This window comes from Dromiciops gliroides, chromosome 2 (genome assembly GCF_019393635.1).
Source record: "Dromiciops gliroides isolate mDroGli1 chromosome 2, mDroGli1.pri, whole genome shotgun sequence".
Classification (NCBI taxonomy): Eukaryota; Metazoa; Chordata; class Mammalia; order Microbiotheria; family Microbiotheriidae; genus Dromiciops; species Dromiciops gliroides.
The window spans coordinates 169,030,009-169,050,759 of NC_057862.1; the positions used below are offsets into that span (position 1 = coordinate 169,030,009).

At 36.9% G+C, this 20,751-nt stretch overlaps 1 protein-coding gene across 3 annotated transcripts in view; it reads left to right on the forward strand.

The window, feature by feature from the left end:
* ATP8B4 (ATPase phospholipid transporting 8B4 (putative)) overlaps positions 1-20,751 on the forward strand; it is a 413,855-nt gene that overhangs the window by 373,921 nt on the left and 19,183 nt on the right. For all 3 annotated transcript variants that reach the window (XM_043989130.1, XM_043989132.1, XM_043989131.1), the window contains 2 exons: positions 7,599-7,682; positions 9,718-9,963. In XM_043989130.1, the coding sequence (XP_043845065.1) occupies positions 7,599-7,682; positions 9,718-9,963 (330 nt within the window). The remainder of the gene's footprint in view (positions 1-7,598; positions 7,683-9,717; positions 9,964-20,751) is intronic.

A 20,751-nucleotide genomic window follows, 5' to 3' on the forward strand; every position in this document is an offset into this window, starting at 1 on the left:
GAAATGTGCTTGTGTGACTGTGGCATGCAAGCTTCTGAGATGGTCCTTGGGGTGGGGCTGCTGTCTCTTTTCTGGAGGCAACTAGAAGAACTCAGCTGAATGGTGATGCATTATGGGCTGTGGGTGTTTGGTGTCTAGTAATTGACTAGTGGGGCATCCTTTTGTATATGATGGGGGAAGGGAGAGGAATCTATGGAGGATTTTCTGTTGAACTTTCTTGACAAGGAGAGGTAGAGAGCATCCAGGAGAAATGACCACCAAGTCCAACTGGTTTAGAATCATATCATGGTAGAACTAGATGAAATCTTTGAGAACATCTAGTCTGCCCCTCTGTGCCCCATTTTATAGTTGCAGAAGCTGGTTAACAGAGATGCAGTATTGGGTAATGGTTAGAGCACTGGACTCGTAGTCAGAAAAAAATAGGTTCAGATCCTTCTTATGTGACCCTGGGCAGATCACTTACCTGTTTGCCCTCAGTTTATTCCTCTATAAAATAAATGGGGTGGATCTAGTGGCCTTTAAGGTCCCTTTTATCTCTGACTCTATGATCCTTTACAATCATCTAAAATAAGTATCATCTATGATGCAAGGCCTAGTTGCTGGTACGGACTGGGATTAGAACCCGAGACTCCTGACTCCTAATGTTCTTTCCAGTACACCATGCTAAGTTGCCACAGCTCTTGATTAAGCTGAAAAAATGGAAAATAAAATGTCAACATGTTTTTTACTTCCCCACCCCTCTACTTTTTTGTTTTTTGGGGGTTTTTTTTGTTTGTTTTTTAACATGGAATCAAAAATAGCAATGTCTGGGGAAAGCTATTATGCTATGTCTGTGGAAAGGGAAGGAAATGTCCTAAAGAGGACGGATGCCCCTGGGGTCTGTCTCCCCCATGGTTTGGGCATTTAAAAAGTTCAGGCTTGGCTCTGCACAAGCAACCTTGTAGTATCTGGAAACTTGGGGCCAATTTCTGCCCTCAAACACTCCAACCACACTCCCATTGATGAGACAAAGTAAAATATAATCTGACCTCATGAGATTTCCAGCCAGATTTCCAGACCAGAGGGGTTTGGATAAATGTCAGATAAGTCTCCAGACTGAACCACGGATCCTTTTAAGGTGCACGCCTCACGCTGATGGATTGTTGAAGCCTCCCATGATTCTGACAAAGTCCACTGTGGATTCTTGTTCACTATTTATGGGTTTGATTTATTTTAAAAGCACCCCATGCCCTCAAACTTCTTAATAATGATGAGCTGTCCCCCCCCAAGGATGGTGCCAAGAAATTGGTTGAGACCTTATTTAGTAAATTTATGTATAAAACTATGCAACTACTGGCACTGTGTACTTTTGAAATGAGATTATCTGATGACAATTTATCATTGTCAATGAGATACAGGGCTGTGTGTGTGTTTTTATCTTGCTGTGATATGGAAACAATTATCTTGTCAAGGCATAAAAACTTTGGTCATGTCAAACAATATAAGAAAAATCACAATGAAAAGTTTGGAAAGTGACATGAAATAGTGAGACTAACCTCAAGGCTTTGATGATTTCATTGATTTGGGTTACCTGTAATCCAGTCCCACCCTGGGCTCGTTGATCTCCAGATCTCTTTACAGATGTGCTTTATAGAAAGCCCAGGAAGAGGAGAGCTCTCTGTTAAGATCTGGACCATTCCTCCTGGATTTTGCTAGTGTATTACTGCTAATTACACAAATAAATAACAGATGCTCTGTAGCTGAGCACCTCATCTTTATTCCACAGTGTGATTTCCCTAAATGACACGTTTCCTAAGGAAAAAAAAAGTGGTTGTGATATAGCTTTCCTGTAAATCATTGAGCAAAGCTAGGGAAGCAGTGGACATTCCCCTTGGCCTATAAATTCATTCAAGTACCACCAAGGGCCTCTGGGAAGAAACCACTTTGTATTTGTTTAGAAATCACAGCAAATTCAATTTAAATGTATTTTTAAAAGCCATCCAATGATTCTTTTAGTCATATATGACTCTTCATGACTCCATTTGTTGTTGGTTTTTTTTTTTGGCAAAGATACCAGAGAGGTCTGTCATTTCCTTCTCCAGTTCATTTTACAGATGAGGAAACTGAGGCAAAAAGGTGACTTGCCCAGAGTCACACAGCTGATGTCTAAGGCTGGATTTGAACTCTTAACTTTTTAAAGTTAGATTTCAGTAAATACAGTTCGTGGATAGAGTGCTGACATAAGAGTCAGCAATTCTGGAGTTCAGCTTCTACCTCTGATGCTTATTAGCTGTGTGATGCTGGCCAAGTCATTTACCTTCTCTCGCCCTCAGTTTCTTCATCTGTAAAATGGTGATAATAAGAGTACCAATCTCAAAGGGTTGACATAAGGGGCAAATGAAATAACAGATGTTTGTTTTGGAAACCTTAAAGTGCTACATAATAAAAGTTTTTGCATTGTGGTTCAGTCATTTCCTTCATCTGACTCTTATATGAGTCCATTTGGGTTTTTCCTGGCAAAGATGCTGGAATGATTTGCCATTTCCTTCTCTAACTCATTTTATAGATGAGGAAACAGGCAAACAGGGTTAAGTGACTTGCCCAGGGTCACAAAACTAGTAAGTGTCTGAGGCCAGATTTAGACTCAGGAAGATGAGGCTTCCTAACTCTGGGGCCTGGACTCTCTCCACTGTGCCACTATTGCAATAATTGTTTAGAAAGGACACGTATGCAGAGTAGGCTAATTTCATAGGAGCTAAGAAATAAAGGAGACCAATTGTTTGCTAGAGAAGTCCCAGAATAGGAACGAAGGAAACATTTTCAAATATAAAATGAGTGCAGGCAGACAGAAGGAACGAAGCCTTTTTCGAACAGGAGAAAAAGAAAACCACAGTTTTCACACTGACCAGCTGTATCACCCAGATGCCTTCTCCTGCTCACTTGGGTTTTTTTCATAGACCTGAGGAGGAGCAAGGATGAAGAACATGTAGTTTCTGGGAATGCAAATCAGGGAGACTTGGCTCCAACAAGTTACAAGAAGGTACCATAAGGAGAGATCTCTCACTTTGTAGAAGAAAGGCTGCAGAGGTTTTGACACCTGATTGAATGCTAAACCTCAAAACGTGCTCTGTTGTACAGAGTCTTAAAGTTAAGCAATTAAGAGTGAATTAGTTCCACTCAAAGCTGGGGCAGAAGGTGGGGGGCGGGGGACCAGTTTAATTTAAGTGTGATTGATGATATATGAGGATTAGTGGTAAGAGTACCTAATTCCTTGTTTTCCTTTAAATCTTATTCTTATGGTTCTTAAATACTTAGATGGATTCATGATTTCATCAACAGGCTATTCCCTTCACTGCTACTGATTGAAATCTGTCCAAGCCTTCTGAACCTAGGCAATTCTCAACCATGTGTTTCTATAAATCCTCCATAGAGAATACACCCAAATACTGGAGACCTCCCTCTGTTTCTTTTGCTCTCTCATGGGTCCATTATAGTATTATAAATATACAATTATATATCCTATACTATTGTAAATATCCAGATTAACTATAAAGGACACATGAAAAAGATACCATTTGTCTCCAGAGAAAGAACTGATAAATAGAAGTATGTTTAGAATGATTTTATATATATATGTGTGTGTGTGTGTGTGTGTGTGTGTATATATATACACACACACACATATATATACACATATACCTATATATATATACACACACAAATAGATGTATATATACATGATATATATGTATGTATAATGTGTATATATACACACATATACAAATAGGTATATATATATATGATATATATGCAGATATACATTTATCTATACTATATATGTATATACTATTTATATACATAAATAGGTGTATATATGTTTACTTATATGTGTATGTGTGTGTGTGTATATATATATATATATACATACACACACACACACACACACACATACCTATTTGTTTCTAATGGTAGCCATCTCTAAAGTGGGCTGGGGGAGGGAAGAAAAAAAAGGAAAAAAATCTACATGATAACAGTTGTATATTGGATGTATATATGTATGTATGTGTATATATAGAGAGAGAATGGCAAGTTGTATGACATAGATATACACTTTCACATGCAATAATCTTTTTTATTGTACTGTGTTTTAGAAGTGCTTGTTTTATTCCATAAATTAAAAATAAAATAAAAATTTAAAAATATCTCTTGGGTCCTATTTCATCCTGACACTTTTGTGTATGGTCTCTCATTCTCACTATGTGACTTGCCCATAGTAACTTCTATGGACATAGGGATATGGATGTGGTTCAGATAATGCTTAATGTTTAGAGACAGCTCAAGAAATATGTTAAAGCTTAGCTTCCTCTTCCCCCTTTTCCACCACTCTTTTACCATATGGGACATTTTCCCAGAGACATTTTCACTGACTATTTTCATGTCTGGAGTTCTCTCCCTCCTCATTCTCACATTCTGGTTTTCCTGGTATCCTTCAAGTCCCAGCTAAAATCCATCTTCTATAGGAGGCCTTTCCTGAACTCCCATAATGCTAATACCTTTCCTCTGTTGATTATCTCTGGTTTATCGTGCATATAGTATATTAGTACATAGTTGTTTGCGTGTAGTATTCCTAACTAGACTGTGAGCTCCATGAGAACAGGTACTGTCTTTTATATTTCTTTATATCTCCACCATTATGCCAGGCACATGATAGGTGCTTAATAAATGCTTATTGACTGACATAGGACTGAGAATCAGTGTGTATTTTTGTCTGTTTTGAGGGTCCTTACATTTTACAAATGTAATTGTGATGTTAGTAAATTTTTATGCTTAGCCTATTAATTGAGTTTTATTTGTTTATTTACTTTTGCAAAAAAAAAAATACAAAACCCCAACAAGAACAACTGGATGTAACCCTTTTTTCTCAGTGAACTACACCTGTGGGAAGTCTAGTTATTTGGACCCTGTGGTGTTAACCTAGAAAACACTGTTCACTTGTTAACAGCTTATCTTAAATCACAGGCACAATAATGAGAAAATAACCTCTTGTTTCTGGTCTTGGAAATCCAAATGAAGGGAATAAGAGGTATCCAAGGCCCCTTCACTAAGAGATGTTGCTGTTTGCTGTTCTTCTAGACATAGATTAGCAGAGATTTCAAAATTTCAACCAGCAGGACCTTCCATCCTTCCCTAAGGCAAGTTAGAGCCTATGAAGGAAAATGCCCTGTTTGTAGGTCTAGAGAAATGGCAGTAAGTATGAGAAGAGTTTACTAATTGCTATGATTTCAGTGGTTCCTGTAAGATTTTACCCAACTGAAAATATCTCTGCTTTTGTCTTTTGATATTAGTTCTTTTAAATAAGGGTGAACAGATTAATCCTATTTCTTTTTAAATGCACATATCTTTAAGAGGGGTAGCTCTTAGGAAGGACTGCCAGTCATTCATATGTCACCTTGCTGAGATTACCTGCCTTGAGGAAAAGGGAATTTTGAGTATTGGAGAGAAAGAATTTGGGATATTTTCTGTGGGAAAAGACCAAGGTAGGATTCTTCAGTGGGGGGAATGAGATATTCCCTGGAACGTGATGGCAATAGAGTCCAAGCAGAGTGTAGAGGAAGATGGAAAAATAATATCTTCCAATAGAGTATAAATTCCTTGAGGACAGATAATGCATTTGTCTTTGTAACCCTAATACCTGGAACATAGTAGGCATTTCATAAATGCTTGTTGATTCATTGATGGAGGTAAAAGAAAGAAACAGAATGGGGAATTTGGAAATTTGATTATGACTTGTTCATAGAGCCATAGTCCATAGGTTTGAAGTCAGGTGGGACTGTAGAAGTCATCAAGTCTAACCTTTTCATTTTATTCACATAGAAACTGAGGGTCCAGAGAATTACTTAACTTTGGCCAGGGTCATAGAACTAATAATATCTGAGGCAAGAATTCAAACTCAGGTCCTCCTGAATCCAGGGCCAGTGCTTTATCCACTGTGCCCCATAGCTGCCCCCAGATCCATTTAATTCTGAACCAAACTATAACACCTTCTGATTGTGAAGGGGGTGATAATCAAGTATAACAAATAAACAACATATAACATTATATATAATGTGTAATTATATATATATATATATATATATATATATAAATGATATAATAAATAAATACAAGTTTAAATGTTTAATTACTTTCCCTCTTGTTTTTTTCCAAATTCCACTTTAGGGAAAATGCAATTCAATTAAATCTGTGAAACATTTAAGTGCCTATTGTGTGCTAGGCATTGGTGATACAGAAATGAAATAAACTAATCTCTGCCCTCAAGTAAAATGGAAGCTGGTGATGGGGAAAATAATAATTGCTCACAATTACAAGTCAGCAGTGATGGGGGCAAAACTAGTGTGGAAGAGTTGATTTGGACCTGAAGGCCTAGATTGAAACCAGTTCTCACCTATACCTTCATGACACTGGGGAAGTCACTTCCCGTCTTTTTTCCTTTCTTTTTTTTTTTTAGCTTAGTAAAATTAGCATTTATTATAACAAATAACAGTTTTCAGTCATTCATTATTTTTAAGAATTCTTAGTAGGCACCTAGCTTTAGAGAAGAAATGGACCTAAAAGGTTTCTAGTCAAATTCCCTCACTTTATAGGTGACTAGTTCATTCACCTTATGGAAAATTGAAGCCCAGAGAGTTTATGTGACTTGCCCAAAGTCACCACAGGTAATAAGTAGCAGAGGCAGGCAGAATTTGAACCCAAGGCTTCTGGTGTCAATTTCTTCGTCCACAAAATGGTATTGTCCTCTAAGGTGTCTTCCATATTTAAAATCCTATGATCCTATGTAGCATTTAAAAGTTAACAGAGTACTTTCCTTACGAATACTCAGTGAGAACTTGGTAACATATTATTTACCTCAGTTACGTGAGTTTTCCTATTTGGTAAAATGTCCTTGTCTTCTTATACCTCATTTGTTCTCATCACGATCATTTCAAGCACTTTGGGAAATGTTCTACAGGTGGACAATAATACCATTTTTGGTTTGTTTGTTGTTTTTGAGAAAAGGGCTCTTGTCCTTAAGCCAGAAGATCTAAAATTAAATCTTGATCCTGTCACCTACTCAGAATGTGACTCTAGGTTATTGCTTTAAACTTTTTGTGCCTCAGTTTCATCTTCTATAAAATGAGGTCAGTAACACTTATGCCACTTATTCCACCTCACGGAATTGTGAAGAAAATAGTTTATAATCCTTAAAATGCTATAATATGTTATTATTTTTATTATTATCATTATTCGTTATTTGTTCATTTCCAGTTCAGTTCTTATTTTAGGTGATGACCCGGGCAACTCCTTTAAGAGCTCAAAGGGTAGGGGAAAGAGTTGACACTTTCATAAGCCAAGAGGGAGTAGTATCTGAAGATTTACATAAATCTATTTTCTTACCATGAGTCAGAGGATCAGGCTCATAGTGAGTCACTGGCCAATTTGGGAGACCACATTTGGGAGGAAATTTCAGTTATAATTTTGTCTAGGATACCATGTTTCTTGAGCACACGAGACAAACAATAGGTATCTTAGCCATTGTTGGGCTGGCTATTTTCGGACTGAATATTTCCTTTTCTTTTTAGACCGTTTATGATCAGTGGTTCATCACCCTTTTCAATATTGTTTATACATCACTGCCTATATTAGCTATGGGGATTTTTGACCAGGTATGTATGTGTTTTTCTCTGTGTTTAAATGCTTCTCATGATCTTAATGAATCCTTTTTTTTTCTTTTGTTCATACCACTCTAGGCACTCTTGCTATTCTAGTTGAAGCACAAACATAATCTTAACATGATAGGAAACAGACATACTTTTCCAAGTAGAAGATACTCTTAGAGTCTCAAAGGGTCCCTAGATGAATATTTGCTTTTAGACTCAGCTTTTCTGAGCATCACAAGATGATGGAAAAATCCTAGAACTGGGTTGGAATAGCATAGACAAACATCCAAAATCAAACTTTCCTGATCAGCCTAAATAATGTTCAGCCAGCTAAGTTAGTCCCCTGCCAAAAGGGGAGTATTTGGTATTATTCTCAACAAAGTTCTGGGGCCATGATTAGCCATGGTAGGTGAATGGTCATAGAGCAGTAAATTTAGAGCTGGACAGGACTTCAGAAATCATCTAATCCAACCCTCTCATTTTACAGATGAAGAAATGGAAATCCAAAGAGGTTATGTGATATTAAGTGAGAGGATAAAGATTTGAACCCGTGTATTTTGAGTCCAAATTCAGTACTTCCCCCTCTTTGCTTGAAAGAGGAGATTAAGCAATCAAAGCCAAAATGGCGGATCTTTGGCACTCTTAGGGATTTGGAAGATATTTCCTGGAGGGAAAAAAAATACAAAATTTGTTTGCATGTGGAGAAATGGAAGGCCAGCCAGAAGAGTTTCTATGGTACAATTAGTATGCGTTTATTAAAAATGATTTTTTAAAAAGCATTTTTGAGGAGACCAGATTTTTTTCCAGGCTGTCATTAGCCCTAATTGCTGGGCCCCATATTCTGGCCAGAAGCCAAATGTTGCAAAATACAAATCTTCACATTATGAGCTCATTTCTCTCTTGGCCTTCTAGTGATTTGTGAGACATTTCCCAAATATATTTTTAAAAAGAAGTTTATGGACTGTGGTTTTTGGGAGAATCCTCCAGAAAACATAGTGATGAAGAAAAGTTATGTGAATGAGTTAGTATGGCCATTTCCGTATTCCTCTCCTCTCCTTGGCATTTGAGAACAGCAGAGAGTTGAAGGATAACAGAGATCTGATTCTCAGAAAGATGGCTGTTACTCAGTTTGGGAAAATGTAAGAGCATTTACCTCATCCAATAAAATACCTTTGGTACTGACATCTTTGGTCCTTATCATAGTTCTTCCCAGGAAATGAGTAAGTTAGCAACTCTTGTCTAGAATATCAGATATATTTAGAGACTGTTTTAACTCTTTCAAATCATAAGAACATACTAGGGGACTTAGAGACCACTGAGTCACTCCTCTTCATTTTAAAGATGAGGAAGCTGAGGCTCCAAGAGATTGTGACTTGCCCAGGACCACACAGAAAGTGTTTGAGGTGGATTTGAACCCTGGTCTTCCTGACTTCCAGTCTAGATAAGTCTCTGAGGTATAAAACAGAGCTTAAGAACAGTAAGTTATTGGGGCAGCTAGGTGGCGCAATGGATAAAGCACCGGCCCTGGATTCAGGAGTACCTGAGTTCAAAACTGGCCTCAGACATTTGACACTTGCTAGCTGTGTGACCCTGGGCAAGTCACTTAATCCCCATTGCCCCGTAAAAAAAAAAAAAAAAAAAAAAAAAAGAACAGTAAGTTATTAGAATTACAGGTCAGACAGGGTCTGGAAAGGTTATCTAGGTCAACCTGAAAACTGGTTTCTCTTAGTAATTTTACTGCCAAGTCTTTATCCACTCTAGAATTGAATATCACCTATTATGGGGACCTTCTACTAATAAAATCCTGAGAGAGAAGGGTATCTGATAGTTTTCATGGTTACTTATTTCAGTAGTATTTCATTTCTTCCCAAAGAAGCTGCTGACTCACTGCACTGGGTCTAGCTCAGGTAGAGAAAAATAAGAGTGGATATTTGAAAGACATTCAGTTTTCTGGGAGACATTGAGTGAAATATCATGTCCTATGCATTTCATTAAGTCAATGTCTAATAAAATAATTTCTTGTTCTACTAATTGCTTACAGGATGTGAATGAGCAGAATAGCATGGACTACCCCAACCTCTATGGACCTGGCCAATTGAATCTACTTTTCAATAAGCGTAAATTTTTCATCTGCATTGCACATGGAGTGTACACATCCTTCACTCTTTTCTTCATCCCGTATGGTGTATTTTATGATGTAGCTGGTGAAGATGGGAAGCATATTGCTGACTACCAGTCCTTTGCTGTCACCATTGCTACGTCTCTAGTCATTGTTGTTAGTGTACAGGTAATTCCAATGCTTATTTTCTAGAGGGAAACAAAGACACCGTAACTTTATATTTAAACTTTAAATTAATTTTAAATTAAAAATTTGAAAATATTCCACGGCAGTCCTGGAATATTTGCTCTCTGGTGTGAGAAAAAAATTATCTTAATAAATATCCTATTGTAAAAAGAAAAAACAAACAAAAAAACAAAAACAAAAGAAATACCCTATTGTGTTTGGGGGGTTTTAGGTATAATTTTGAAGATGAGAGGTATTTAAAAAAACACCAAACTTAAACAAAGTGACTCACAAACTAACACGGGAGAGCAGAATCAGCATTAGGCATGCGTGTTGGAGGGAACCTGTATATAAATCACTGCTTTGGATGGAATATACAACAAAGGGATTAAATGACTGAATTTTTAATTCCAAGTAGAAAAAATTCCCAATGGTAGCAGGAGAATTTCCAATGATTCACATGAATCCAAATTATTTTCAGACTTTAGAAAGAGGGGAAGCTATTATTTGATAATAAAATTCTGAAGTGATTATTCAAGAAGCCAAATATGATATTCTACAGTATGACTGTCTCAGATTTATATGGGAGGCTTGGACATATTCATTGCTCTTTATGGCTACAGTATGCAACCAAAGCTTGATGTCTGCTTGTTTTCTGTATGTCTTTTGAAGGGCTGGCAATGAGGGCAATGAGGGTTAAATGACTTGCCCAGGGTCACACAGCTAGTAAGTGTCAAGTGTCTGAGGCCAGATTTGAACTCAGGTCTTACTGAATCCAGGGCTGGTGCTTTATGCACTGTGCCACCTAGCTACTCCGACCTTCTGGTTTCTAATCGAGGCACTGTGTGTATATTGTCAAAAGAACCCTGGGGGGCATCTAGATGGCGCAGTGGTTAAAGCACCGGCCCTGAATTCAGGAGTACCTGAGTTCAAATCCGGCCTCAGACACTTAATACTTACTAGCTGTGTGACCCTGGGCAAGTCACTTAACCCCCATTGCCTGCAAAAAAAAAAAAAAAAAAAAAGAACCCTGGATTTGAGTTAGAAGACCTGCATTTGAATCCTGCTTCTGTCAATTGGTGACCTTGAAAAAGATCACCCAATTTTTCTTTACAGGTGAAGAAATTTCAGTTTTTTCATCTGTAAAATGAACAGGCTGTATTTGGCTATCTCTTGGATTTCTTCTGGCTCTAAATAGTTGATAGCTGAAGATTCCAGGTCTTTATTATCCATCACAATTTGTGGTTGAATGTAGATTCAGGGTAGCGCATATAATCTTTGACCTATGTCATTAGTTTATAGCAGTGGAGATAACATATCCATGTACATGTGCATATGCACATACATTACATATGAATAAATGTATATGTGTATCTTTATCCATATCTATCCATCCATCCATCCATCCATCCATCCATCCATCCATCCATCCATCTACTTATCTATATATGAAAGAAGATAAATTCTTCCATATCACTTTAGTATTCTAGGAGTATCTTATATCACTTTGATAGACTATTTCCTTTCAAATCAAAGAGGTAAAAGGTACAGGTTTCTTTTTCTTTCTTTCTTTCTTTCTTTTTTTTTTTTTTGCAGGGCAATGAGGGTTAAGTGACTTGCCCAGGGTCACACAGCTAGTAAGTGTCAAGTATCTGAGGCCAGATTTGAACTCACTTCCTCCTGAATCCAGAGCCAGTGCTTTATCCACTGCACCACCTAGCTGCCTCAAGGTACAGGTTTCTTAACAAAGAACAATTAATTCATTAAGGAACAGGAGATGCAGGGAAAGGAATAGCTGATATTATTGTATCCACTTTGACACTTTAATGTGTTTGTGATCTCCCTGGTGTGACTATTCTAACAGTATAGATCTCAGCCCATCCTTGCCTCTTCATTTTAGGCATCTCTTACCAATGTGTTCCTGTTAATGTTCCTTAGGAATCTACTCAAACTACTAGGGGACTTCTTCTAGACCTTTCGTCATTCACTAGATAGGCATGACTTGACACACATTCTATCTATGTTCCATCCCTTGTCCTTATTCTATCATTAGCCCACTTACCTTTCTGATGGTATAGGTATTTTTAGATCTCTTTTGTGCCATCATTATGATACTCCATTCTTTATTGATAATATGTTGTAGTGCATTTATTGTCCAATAGTCTGCCCTTTGGGAGGACCCTTACAGCTTTACTTTCTTATGCTATTATGATATTACATATATTATCAATTGAGATAATATTTTAAAATGCTTAACATAGTTCCTGATACATAGTATGTAAATAAATTTTAGCTCAATAGTATCATTAATTTCATAATTCTTAATCAAGTAGCATTACTGGAAGAACATTGCTATTAAAAAGATAAGCCTTTGGAACCATGGACCCTCAAGAATCCCAGAATCCATGAATTTAGATGGGAAAAAAATCACATTTTGATTTCAATATTATGGGGGTGTTGGGGCAGCGAGGTGGCACAGTCGATAAAGCACCAGTCCTAGAATCAGGAGGACCTGAGTTCAGATCTGACTTCAGGCACTTGACACTTACTAGCTGTGTGACCCTGGGCAAGTCACTTAACTCTCATTGCCCCACCAAAAACAAACAAAAAAGTCTGAATATATGTACACTGTACGTGTGCAATTATGTAAAACATTACCATATTAGTCATTTTACATAAAAAGACTCGAGTAAAAAAAGAGAGAGAGAAAGTGCAAAATAGCATGCTTTAGTCTGTGTTCATTCAATATCAGTTCTTTCTCTCGAGGTGGATAGCATCATTAGTCCCTTGGGATTGTCTTGGATCATTGTATTGCTGAGAGTAGTTAAGTCATTCACAATTGCTCATAGAACACTAATACTGTCCCTGTGCGCAGCATTCTCCTGGTTCTGCTCACTTCACTATATATCAGTTCATATAAGTCTTTCCAGGATTTTCTGAAATCATCCTGCTCATCATTTCCCACAGCACAATAATATTCCACCACAATCACATACACCACAGCTTTTTCACTCATTCCCCAACTGATGGGCATTCCCTCGATCTCCAATTCTTAGCTGCCACAAAGTTGCCATAAATATTTTTTGTACAATTTTTTTCCCTTCCCCATGATATTGACTCTATTATCTATCTTCTTTCACCCTATCCCTCTTCAAAAGGGATTTGCTTTTGACTGCCCCCTTCCCCACTCTGCCCTCCCTTCTTTCACCCCTCCCTCCTTATCCCCTTCCCTTACTACTTTCCTGCAGGGTTAGATAGATTATTCCACCCAATTGAGTGTGTATGTTACTCCCTCTTTGAGCCAACTCTGATGAGTGTAAGGCTCATTCACTTCCCATCTTAGAAAGATTACTCCACCCAATTTGAGTGTGTATGTTAATCCCTCTGATGTGGAATGCATTTAGGGTCAAATTGGTCATGAGACTTCCCAAAAGAATTACAAGACTCAGTGACTCCATTTCCCAAGTTTTATTGCAATACTGTAAGGGAGAGAACCAGAAAAGTGTAAAGGTATCTCTTGATTAGGGAAAGGAAAGAGAGTTAATATTTATAGTACAGATAAATTGATTATCAGTCCCATTATAATAATCTCCTCCTTAGGGAGGTAGGGGGAAGGCTTATCCTAATTTGGACTTCCTGGGGGCTTGAGCCAACTCCCCAGGGCAGGTACCTTTTTCCATGGAGATGTGTTTTTGGGGTTTACACATCATAAGGTGAACCTGGGGACAAATTTGGCCTTTTCTGTGTATGTCACCTTTTCATTCCCATGCCTAGTTTCAAAAAATTTTCATTTTATCAGTTAGAATTTCTAGGGGAAGCTAGGTGGTGCAGTGGATAAAGCATTGGCCCTGGAGTCAGGAGGACCTGAGTTCAAATCCAGCCTCAGACACTTGACACTTACTAGCTGTGTGACCCTAGGCAAGTCACTTAACCCCAATTGCCTCACAAAAAAAAAAATCACTTTGTAGAATTTCTATACCCTGTCTGTGTATCATTGTTATAGTTAAGGTCTCTGTGACCTCCCTCTTTATGTTCTTATAGGTGGTGATTAATATGGGTAACAAGAGCCTAGGCCCTGACTTGTTTCCCAAGTTTTAAGTTATCCATTAATCCCTTTTGAAGCTGGGGTCTGCAAGTTATAGCCCCTCTTGGAGCTCAGATCTAAATTAGAACTCAGGTTGTAGATTTTTCTGTTAACCCCTTTTTTGCCTCCAACATCACCTCCTTGAGCCAACTCTGATGAGATTAAGGTCTTTGAACCAATTCTGATGAGTGTGAGGTTCCAAAATGATATTTTGTACCTACTTTCATAATGGAAGGAAATGATTAAAATTCCTTGAAAATGAGCATGTAATTGTTTTCCCATTCAAATTCATAGGCCCTCTGAAAAGTTAAGAATTCCTGATTTAAAGGACCTTACTGTTTTGATTTTTTTTTTTTTTTTGCAGGGCAATGAGGGTTAAGTGATTTGCTCAGGATCATGCAGCTAGTAAGTGTCAAGTGTCTGAGGTCAGATTTGAACTCAGGTCCTCTTGAATCCAGGGCCAGTGCTTTATCTACTGAGTCACCTAGCTGCCCCCTGACCTTACTGTATTGAAATAGGAAGCTAGGTGGCCTGAAGTCAGGAAGACTCTTCTTCCTGAATTAAAATCTGGCCTCAGACACTTACTAGCTATATGAAAATGTGCAAGTCACTTAACCCTGTTTGTCTCAATGTCCTCATCTGTAAAATGATCTGGAGAAGAAAATGACAAACTAGTCTATTATCTTTGCCAAGAAAATTCCAGTCAGACATGACTAAAACAACTGAACATCTAGAAGAAACTCCTCACCAATCTAAAATCTATGCTAGATACTCTCCATAGCAGTAAACACCATGGCTAAGCATAAATATCTGTATTTTATGCCAACATTGGTATTAACCTGTGGGGTTAAAACACAGTTGTCTGTATTATTGTACATTTCAAGAATCTTGTATGACTTTCACATATGAATGAACAATGACATATAGACAAGCTTTTAAGGTAGTATTTTGTTCTTCAAAGTTTAAAAAATAGTCAATTAGTAAACACAGGTGATTCTCTTATTCTTTATATCTTTTAATTTAAAAAATGTCTGTTACTATTAAAGATATGATGTGGATCAGAAAAAAAAAACTTTTGAAAACATTCTTGATCCCTTTTCATACCTTCATCAAGGATGCCTTTAATGTTTGTGTGGATTATTTTTAAAAAGATTTTATGGAGCAGGGAAAGTAGGCATATGGAATATTAGTTATTACTTTCTTGACATTTTTCTTAAGATTATTTTTTGGTAGTAATACCCAGTACTTCCCCCCCCAGATAAACAACACACCAAACAAACATACAAATACACACACACACACACACACATCCCTCCCAAACCACATTTGTGATGCTTTCCTTTTTCATGTATCTTCAGAATCTAACCCTCAAAGTTCTTTAAACTGTGCTGTTTTCAGCATGAACTTCCTTTGTGTATATTGGTCTAGTCCAGTTAGTCTTTCTATCTTTGTTTCCTTGGTGTCATTTCTATTTCTTCATACATCATGTTGCAGATTGTGATACTAGGACCCAAGGATGATGACTCCACTGTCATTGCTAGAGAAAATAGTTTGATATAAAAATCTTGGCATATCTCTTTCACATTTTATGTGTTGTTTCCGTTTCAATGTCTTCTCTTTTCACACATGGAATAGGTTAGGATGCATCTTGAGCTCCCCTCTTTTTTCAAGTTTTACATCTTTATTCATCTGTTAAAACTAACATGATTTCGTGTAGCATGAAGAAAAAATATCTTACCTCTGCCTATTTGAGCAGCGTCCCATGGTATTCATCACTCCTGGAAAAGATATTGATTCACTTATAGATCACAGGATTAGTTTATTAACTAAGCTCTTTCTCCTTTTCTTCTAGTTCTTTAGAATTTTTAAAATCTTTTGACTTTTAGGACCTTTTTTTTTGTCCCATAATGATCTCTTTGTTTTTTCTTTTACCTCTCAACTTTTGGGATGATCTTGCTTGGTTTAGAATCTTTCACCATCTTCCTTGGAAAATTTTTACAAGCAAATTTACATGCTACATTGTTTTTTTTTCCCTTTGGAGCCAAATAGCTCTGCTTGGTCATCAGGTAAAGCATTTGTTGCCCGAGTGCTTTCTAGGCTCTTTTGGCCTAATCATAGCTACTGATTAATTTATGTAAGTTTCCTAAGGAAATATTAGTGGCATATGTTAATATCTTTTCTTTTATCTATTTCCATTATTTGAGAAGGATCATTAGTTTTTTTTAAATAGGTCACACTGACAGTTTTAATTTCAAAACATATTTTTGTTCTGTTTTTTCCTTCCAAATTTGGGACATTTTTTAAGTGTACAAGTTGTAGAGAATTTGATGAGGTGATTTAGTATTCTGAGTTTCCTCATTTGGCAGTTCCTTATATCAGTGAATCACAGCCCCCATGCCTATCCATTGCTAATTTGGTACTAATTTTGGCCTTTATTTTAATGAGCCAGTGGTCCAACTATACACAGAAATTTGGAAATGATGCCATATAAATATGTGAACCTATGATTTCCCACATAGAAGCCCAACATCAAAGTCAGGAACACCTAGGTTTAAATCTCACTTCTGACATATAATAGCTGCATGACCCTGGGCAACTTGCTTAATTTCTTAATCTCTAAGACTATATGTTGAAAACAAAGTGCCAAACCATGTGCTAGAGGGAGTGACTTTACCTGGGGATTTCCTCTATCAATTAAATTGTAATTCCAGTCCTTCTCCTTTCAGATAATTCTGCCCATGAAGAGTCAATTTCTAGGGCCTTTTATGATATTGTTTGGTGTTCAAAATGTTTAGAGCCTCTAAACTTTCCTAATGATGAATCTATTTATGGCACAGAACAATGGTTCTAAACTTTTTTTCTTCAAAGCATAATATCTTTTCCATGATAAATCATAGTATACAGTTACAAGAGTTAGGAGATTTGCACATGTATATATGATTGCAAGTATAAGTTACTTATAATTTATTTCACATATAGTAAAACTTGTGGCATAATGCATTATCACATACCTTCTGAGAACCACTGATAGACAGGCATGATGCTTTTCTGTGGTGCACAAACCATTGGCCACTCTTGCTTGTAAAATTTGAGACATATTTTCCATATATTTTGTCATCTTTTCCAGTGCCTAACTTTGCATTGAAGCTATTGAATATCAAAAACAGGTGGACTTAATTTGGAAGATTATTTTTAATACCTCACATGATTTTCTATCTCCTCATTTTTTGAGAAAGTTGTTGGCAACAAGCTGTGAAGGGCAAATTTAGTATGAGAAGAGTTAATTGGGTGGCTCGCCTTAATATTGAGACAAGAAAAGAAACAGCCTCTTTCAAAAACAAAACAGGTTTATTAATGAGAACAAATGTAAAACAGTATCTGAATCACACAAGTGAGATTAATAGAACTAGAAACAATGTATAAATGTCCTGGTTAAAAAGGCCCCAGGTACCTGAATCTGCCTCCAGCCCACCTAGCTCCAAGAAAACCACAAACTCACCAATACCCGAAATCTGTAGCTATTAGCTGTAGTCTCTTCTGTTTTTGTCTGCAGGTCAAACACCAGCAGCTCTTCTAATTGTCCCTGCCTTCCTTCCCCGTCTCCCTCAAAACACACTCTAACTGCCTTCTCTTCTCACTCCCTCTCTAAATGATTTTTAACTGTATCTAACTATATCTTAACTGACTCTCCCATAGAAAGGAGAGGGGCAGTTCTTAGCCATACTGAGTCTCCAATTGGCTCAGCACACCCACATGGGCTGTCCCCATTATAATCTTGCCAGGCCCTTGTGGGCATGGGAAAGCTATCAGAGGGAAGGCCTAGTTACTTAGTTTCAATAAGTGTTCCCTGTGGTCAGAGTTCCTCTTGTTTGTTCAATTATCTCCCAAAGTACACACCCAAGCTTACATTTTTTCAGTCTGACCATAATAAAGCAAAGATAGAGTTATGAAAACCCCAAATCACAATTAATTCTTTACAAAGCTATGGTTATCTTCATGGAGTTCCTTTTGCAGATTCTCCTGAATCCTGCAAGGCAAGATGACCAAATATCCTATAAAATAGTTTCTTGATTTCTTTTGATGTCTTATAAAGGCAATTCTAGGTCCATATTTATTGTCTCTCCAAAAAGAACCTAAAAACTACACTTCCATTCTCAGGGGTTCTTAACCTAGAGTCTATGAAATTTAAAACAATATATTTTAGTAACTATATTTCAATATAATTGGTTTTCTTAATCTTAAGCATTTTATTTTATGCATTTAAAACCATTTTTCTGAGATGTCCATAGACTTCACCAGATTGCCAAAGGGGTCTCTAATACAAAAAAGATAAAGAACCCCCAATTAGATGCAACTTCCCTTCATCTTTTGCTTTTATTTATAGTGAGACTCTCAAGACTGATATGATTTCATTTCTCCAATAGTATGTCAGCTTGGCAGTCATTGGACAATTTGAGTGCTAAAAGAAACAGTATTTAGAAACAGTAAAAGAAAAGTATTTGATTCTTAGGCTCTTCTGCCCCTTTTGCTACCACTTTGATACAAACCATCACCACAGAAATAGAAGAGAATGTATGGACCTGAGGAACATTTTTAGATTTTTCTTTGTCTCATGGTGTGCCATGGCCAAAGAATACATTTATTCAATGGCCAGCTTGCTGCTCATAAGGTTCTACACATGTGGTTGACTTGTCTTAAAAAGCAGATGGTTTGACTCCAGAAATATACACCAAGCCTTTCTAACATGGTACTTCTTGCCAGAACTTTAAGGCCTGCTGTCATAGCCTTTGAGAATCCAAGGTCACATCTCTGCCACAATGAGATATTGGCGTAGAACTTTTGTATAATACACATTTCATGTTAATTTTCATGAGCTAAGTTAGAAAAAAGCTTTCTATAGTGAAATTCTTAAAAAAATTTTTTTTAATATATATACTGAAATTCTTTTGGGGGATTGCTTCTTAGCCATTGCATCCTTTGGAAATAGTAAAAATGGAATTACCCAGGTAACTAATTTTAGAATTAATATCTTTGAGATGCATTTTCAGTAAAAACCCATTTCCATTGTACTAACCAGTTATTGCCTCCCGATTTTAAGTTAATGTTCAGTATTATGGTAATCAATATTACCATAAAGAAAAAATTCACTCATACAACAAAAATACTCTTTTAAACTAGTAAAATGTGGTTGCTTAACAATGTAATGTTTCCCTTCTATTGGTAATCTGCCAATGATATTTATTTATTTATTGTTTTTTGTTGGGCAATGAGGGTTAAGTGACTTGCCTGGGGTCACACAGCTAGTAAGTGTCAAGTGTCTGAGGCCAGATTTGAACTCAGGTCCTCCTGAATCCAGGGCCGGTGCTTTATCCAACTGCACCACTAGCTGCCCCTTGCAAATGATATTTATAAATATTAAAGTTGTTATTTATATTTATATTAGGTGAATGAAGTCATATCATACCATTCACAAGATATAGATTAACAATAAAGGCTTAATTTTAAAGCCTTTTCTGTTTTAAAAGGCTACAGTTACATTTGGCGCTAAGTCCATGAACTTCTGTTAGAAATTCAGCATCCTGGCCTTTTAGATTGAAAAGATACTGCAGATGTATTGATCTTTGATCACTGGGCAAGTTGTCATAAATATAATGCCCATGCTTCCTACTATCTGAACCAGGACTTCAAATACAATTGATAAGTCATTCATTCCAGGCCATACTGTGGTCTGTGAACTTTTAAAGTTATTTTTGATAATTATATTTCATATAATTATTTCTTTTGTCATCCTTTTATATTTTATTTTATGCATTTAAAAATTTTTTCTGGGAAAAGGGCTTCATAGGCTCTACTGGACTGCCAAAGGCATCCAGGACATAAAAAAGGTTCCTCAGAAATCCCCATCCAAATCTCCTTCTTTTGCGGATGAGGAGACCAAACCATAGAGGTTAAGTTATTTGTCCAAGTTACACCAGTAAGTATTAGAGCCAGGGATTTAACACAAGTCTTCTCATTATAAATCTAAGCTCCATCCACTATGGCATAAAACCTGTACAAACTGCTAGCCCTCTGGCCATTAAGTTTTAACTTCTCTGCTGAGTTGAGCCATACAGTTCTGGTCTAAGCTAGGTCTTCCTGTGGAGTTCAAGTCCTTGGACTCAGTGAAGTAGTAAGCCCAACAGAGAAAAGAGAAAAGCTTCTATATAGTCAACCAGCAATCATTTATTAAGCACTTACTGTGCCTTAGACACTATACAAGTGCTGAAGATACAAAGATAAAGCAAAAACAATTCTTGCCCTCAAGAAGCATACTTTCTCATGGAAGTAGACAACAACAATGTTACATAAATATGCATATATAAGACATACAGAGTAGATGGAAAATAGTCTTGAGCCTTATATAGGAGGTAGTACTTGAGCTAAGTCTTAAAGGAAGCTAAAGATTTTAAGAAGTAGAAAAGGGAAAACATTTCAGATATAGAGTACAGCCAATGCATATAGGCACAAAGATGGGAGATGTAGTATTGTGTATGTGGAAAAGCAAGCTAGCCAATATTGCTGGACCATTAAGTCCATAGAGGGAAGTAATGTGTAAAATACCTATAAAAAAGGAATGTCAGACCTAGCAGATTGGCTAAAATGACAAAAAAGGAAAATAATAAATGTTGGAGAAGCTGTGGGAAAATTGGAACACTAATGCATTGTTG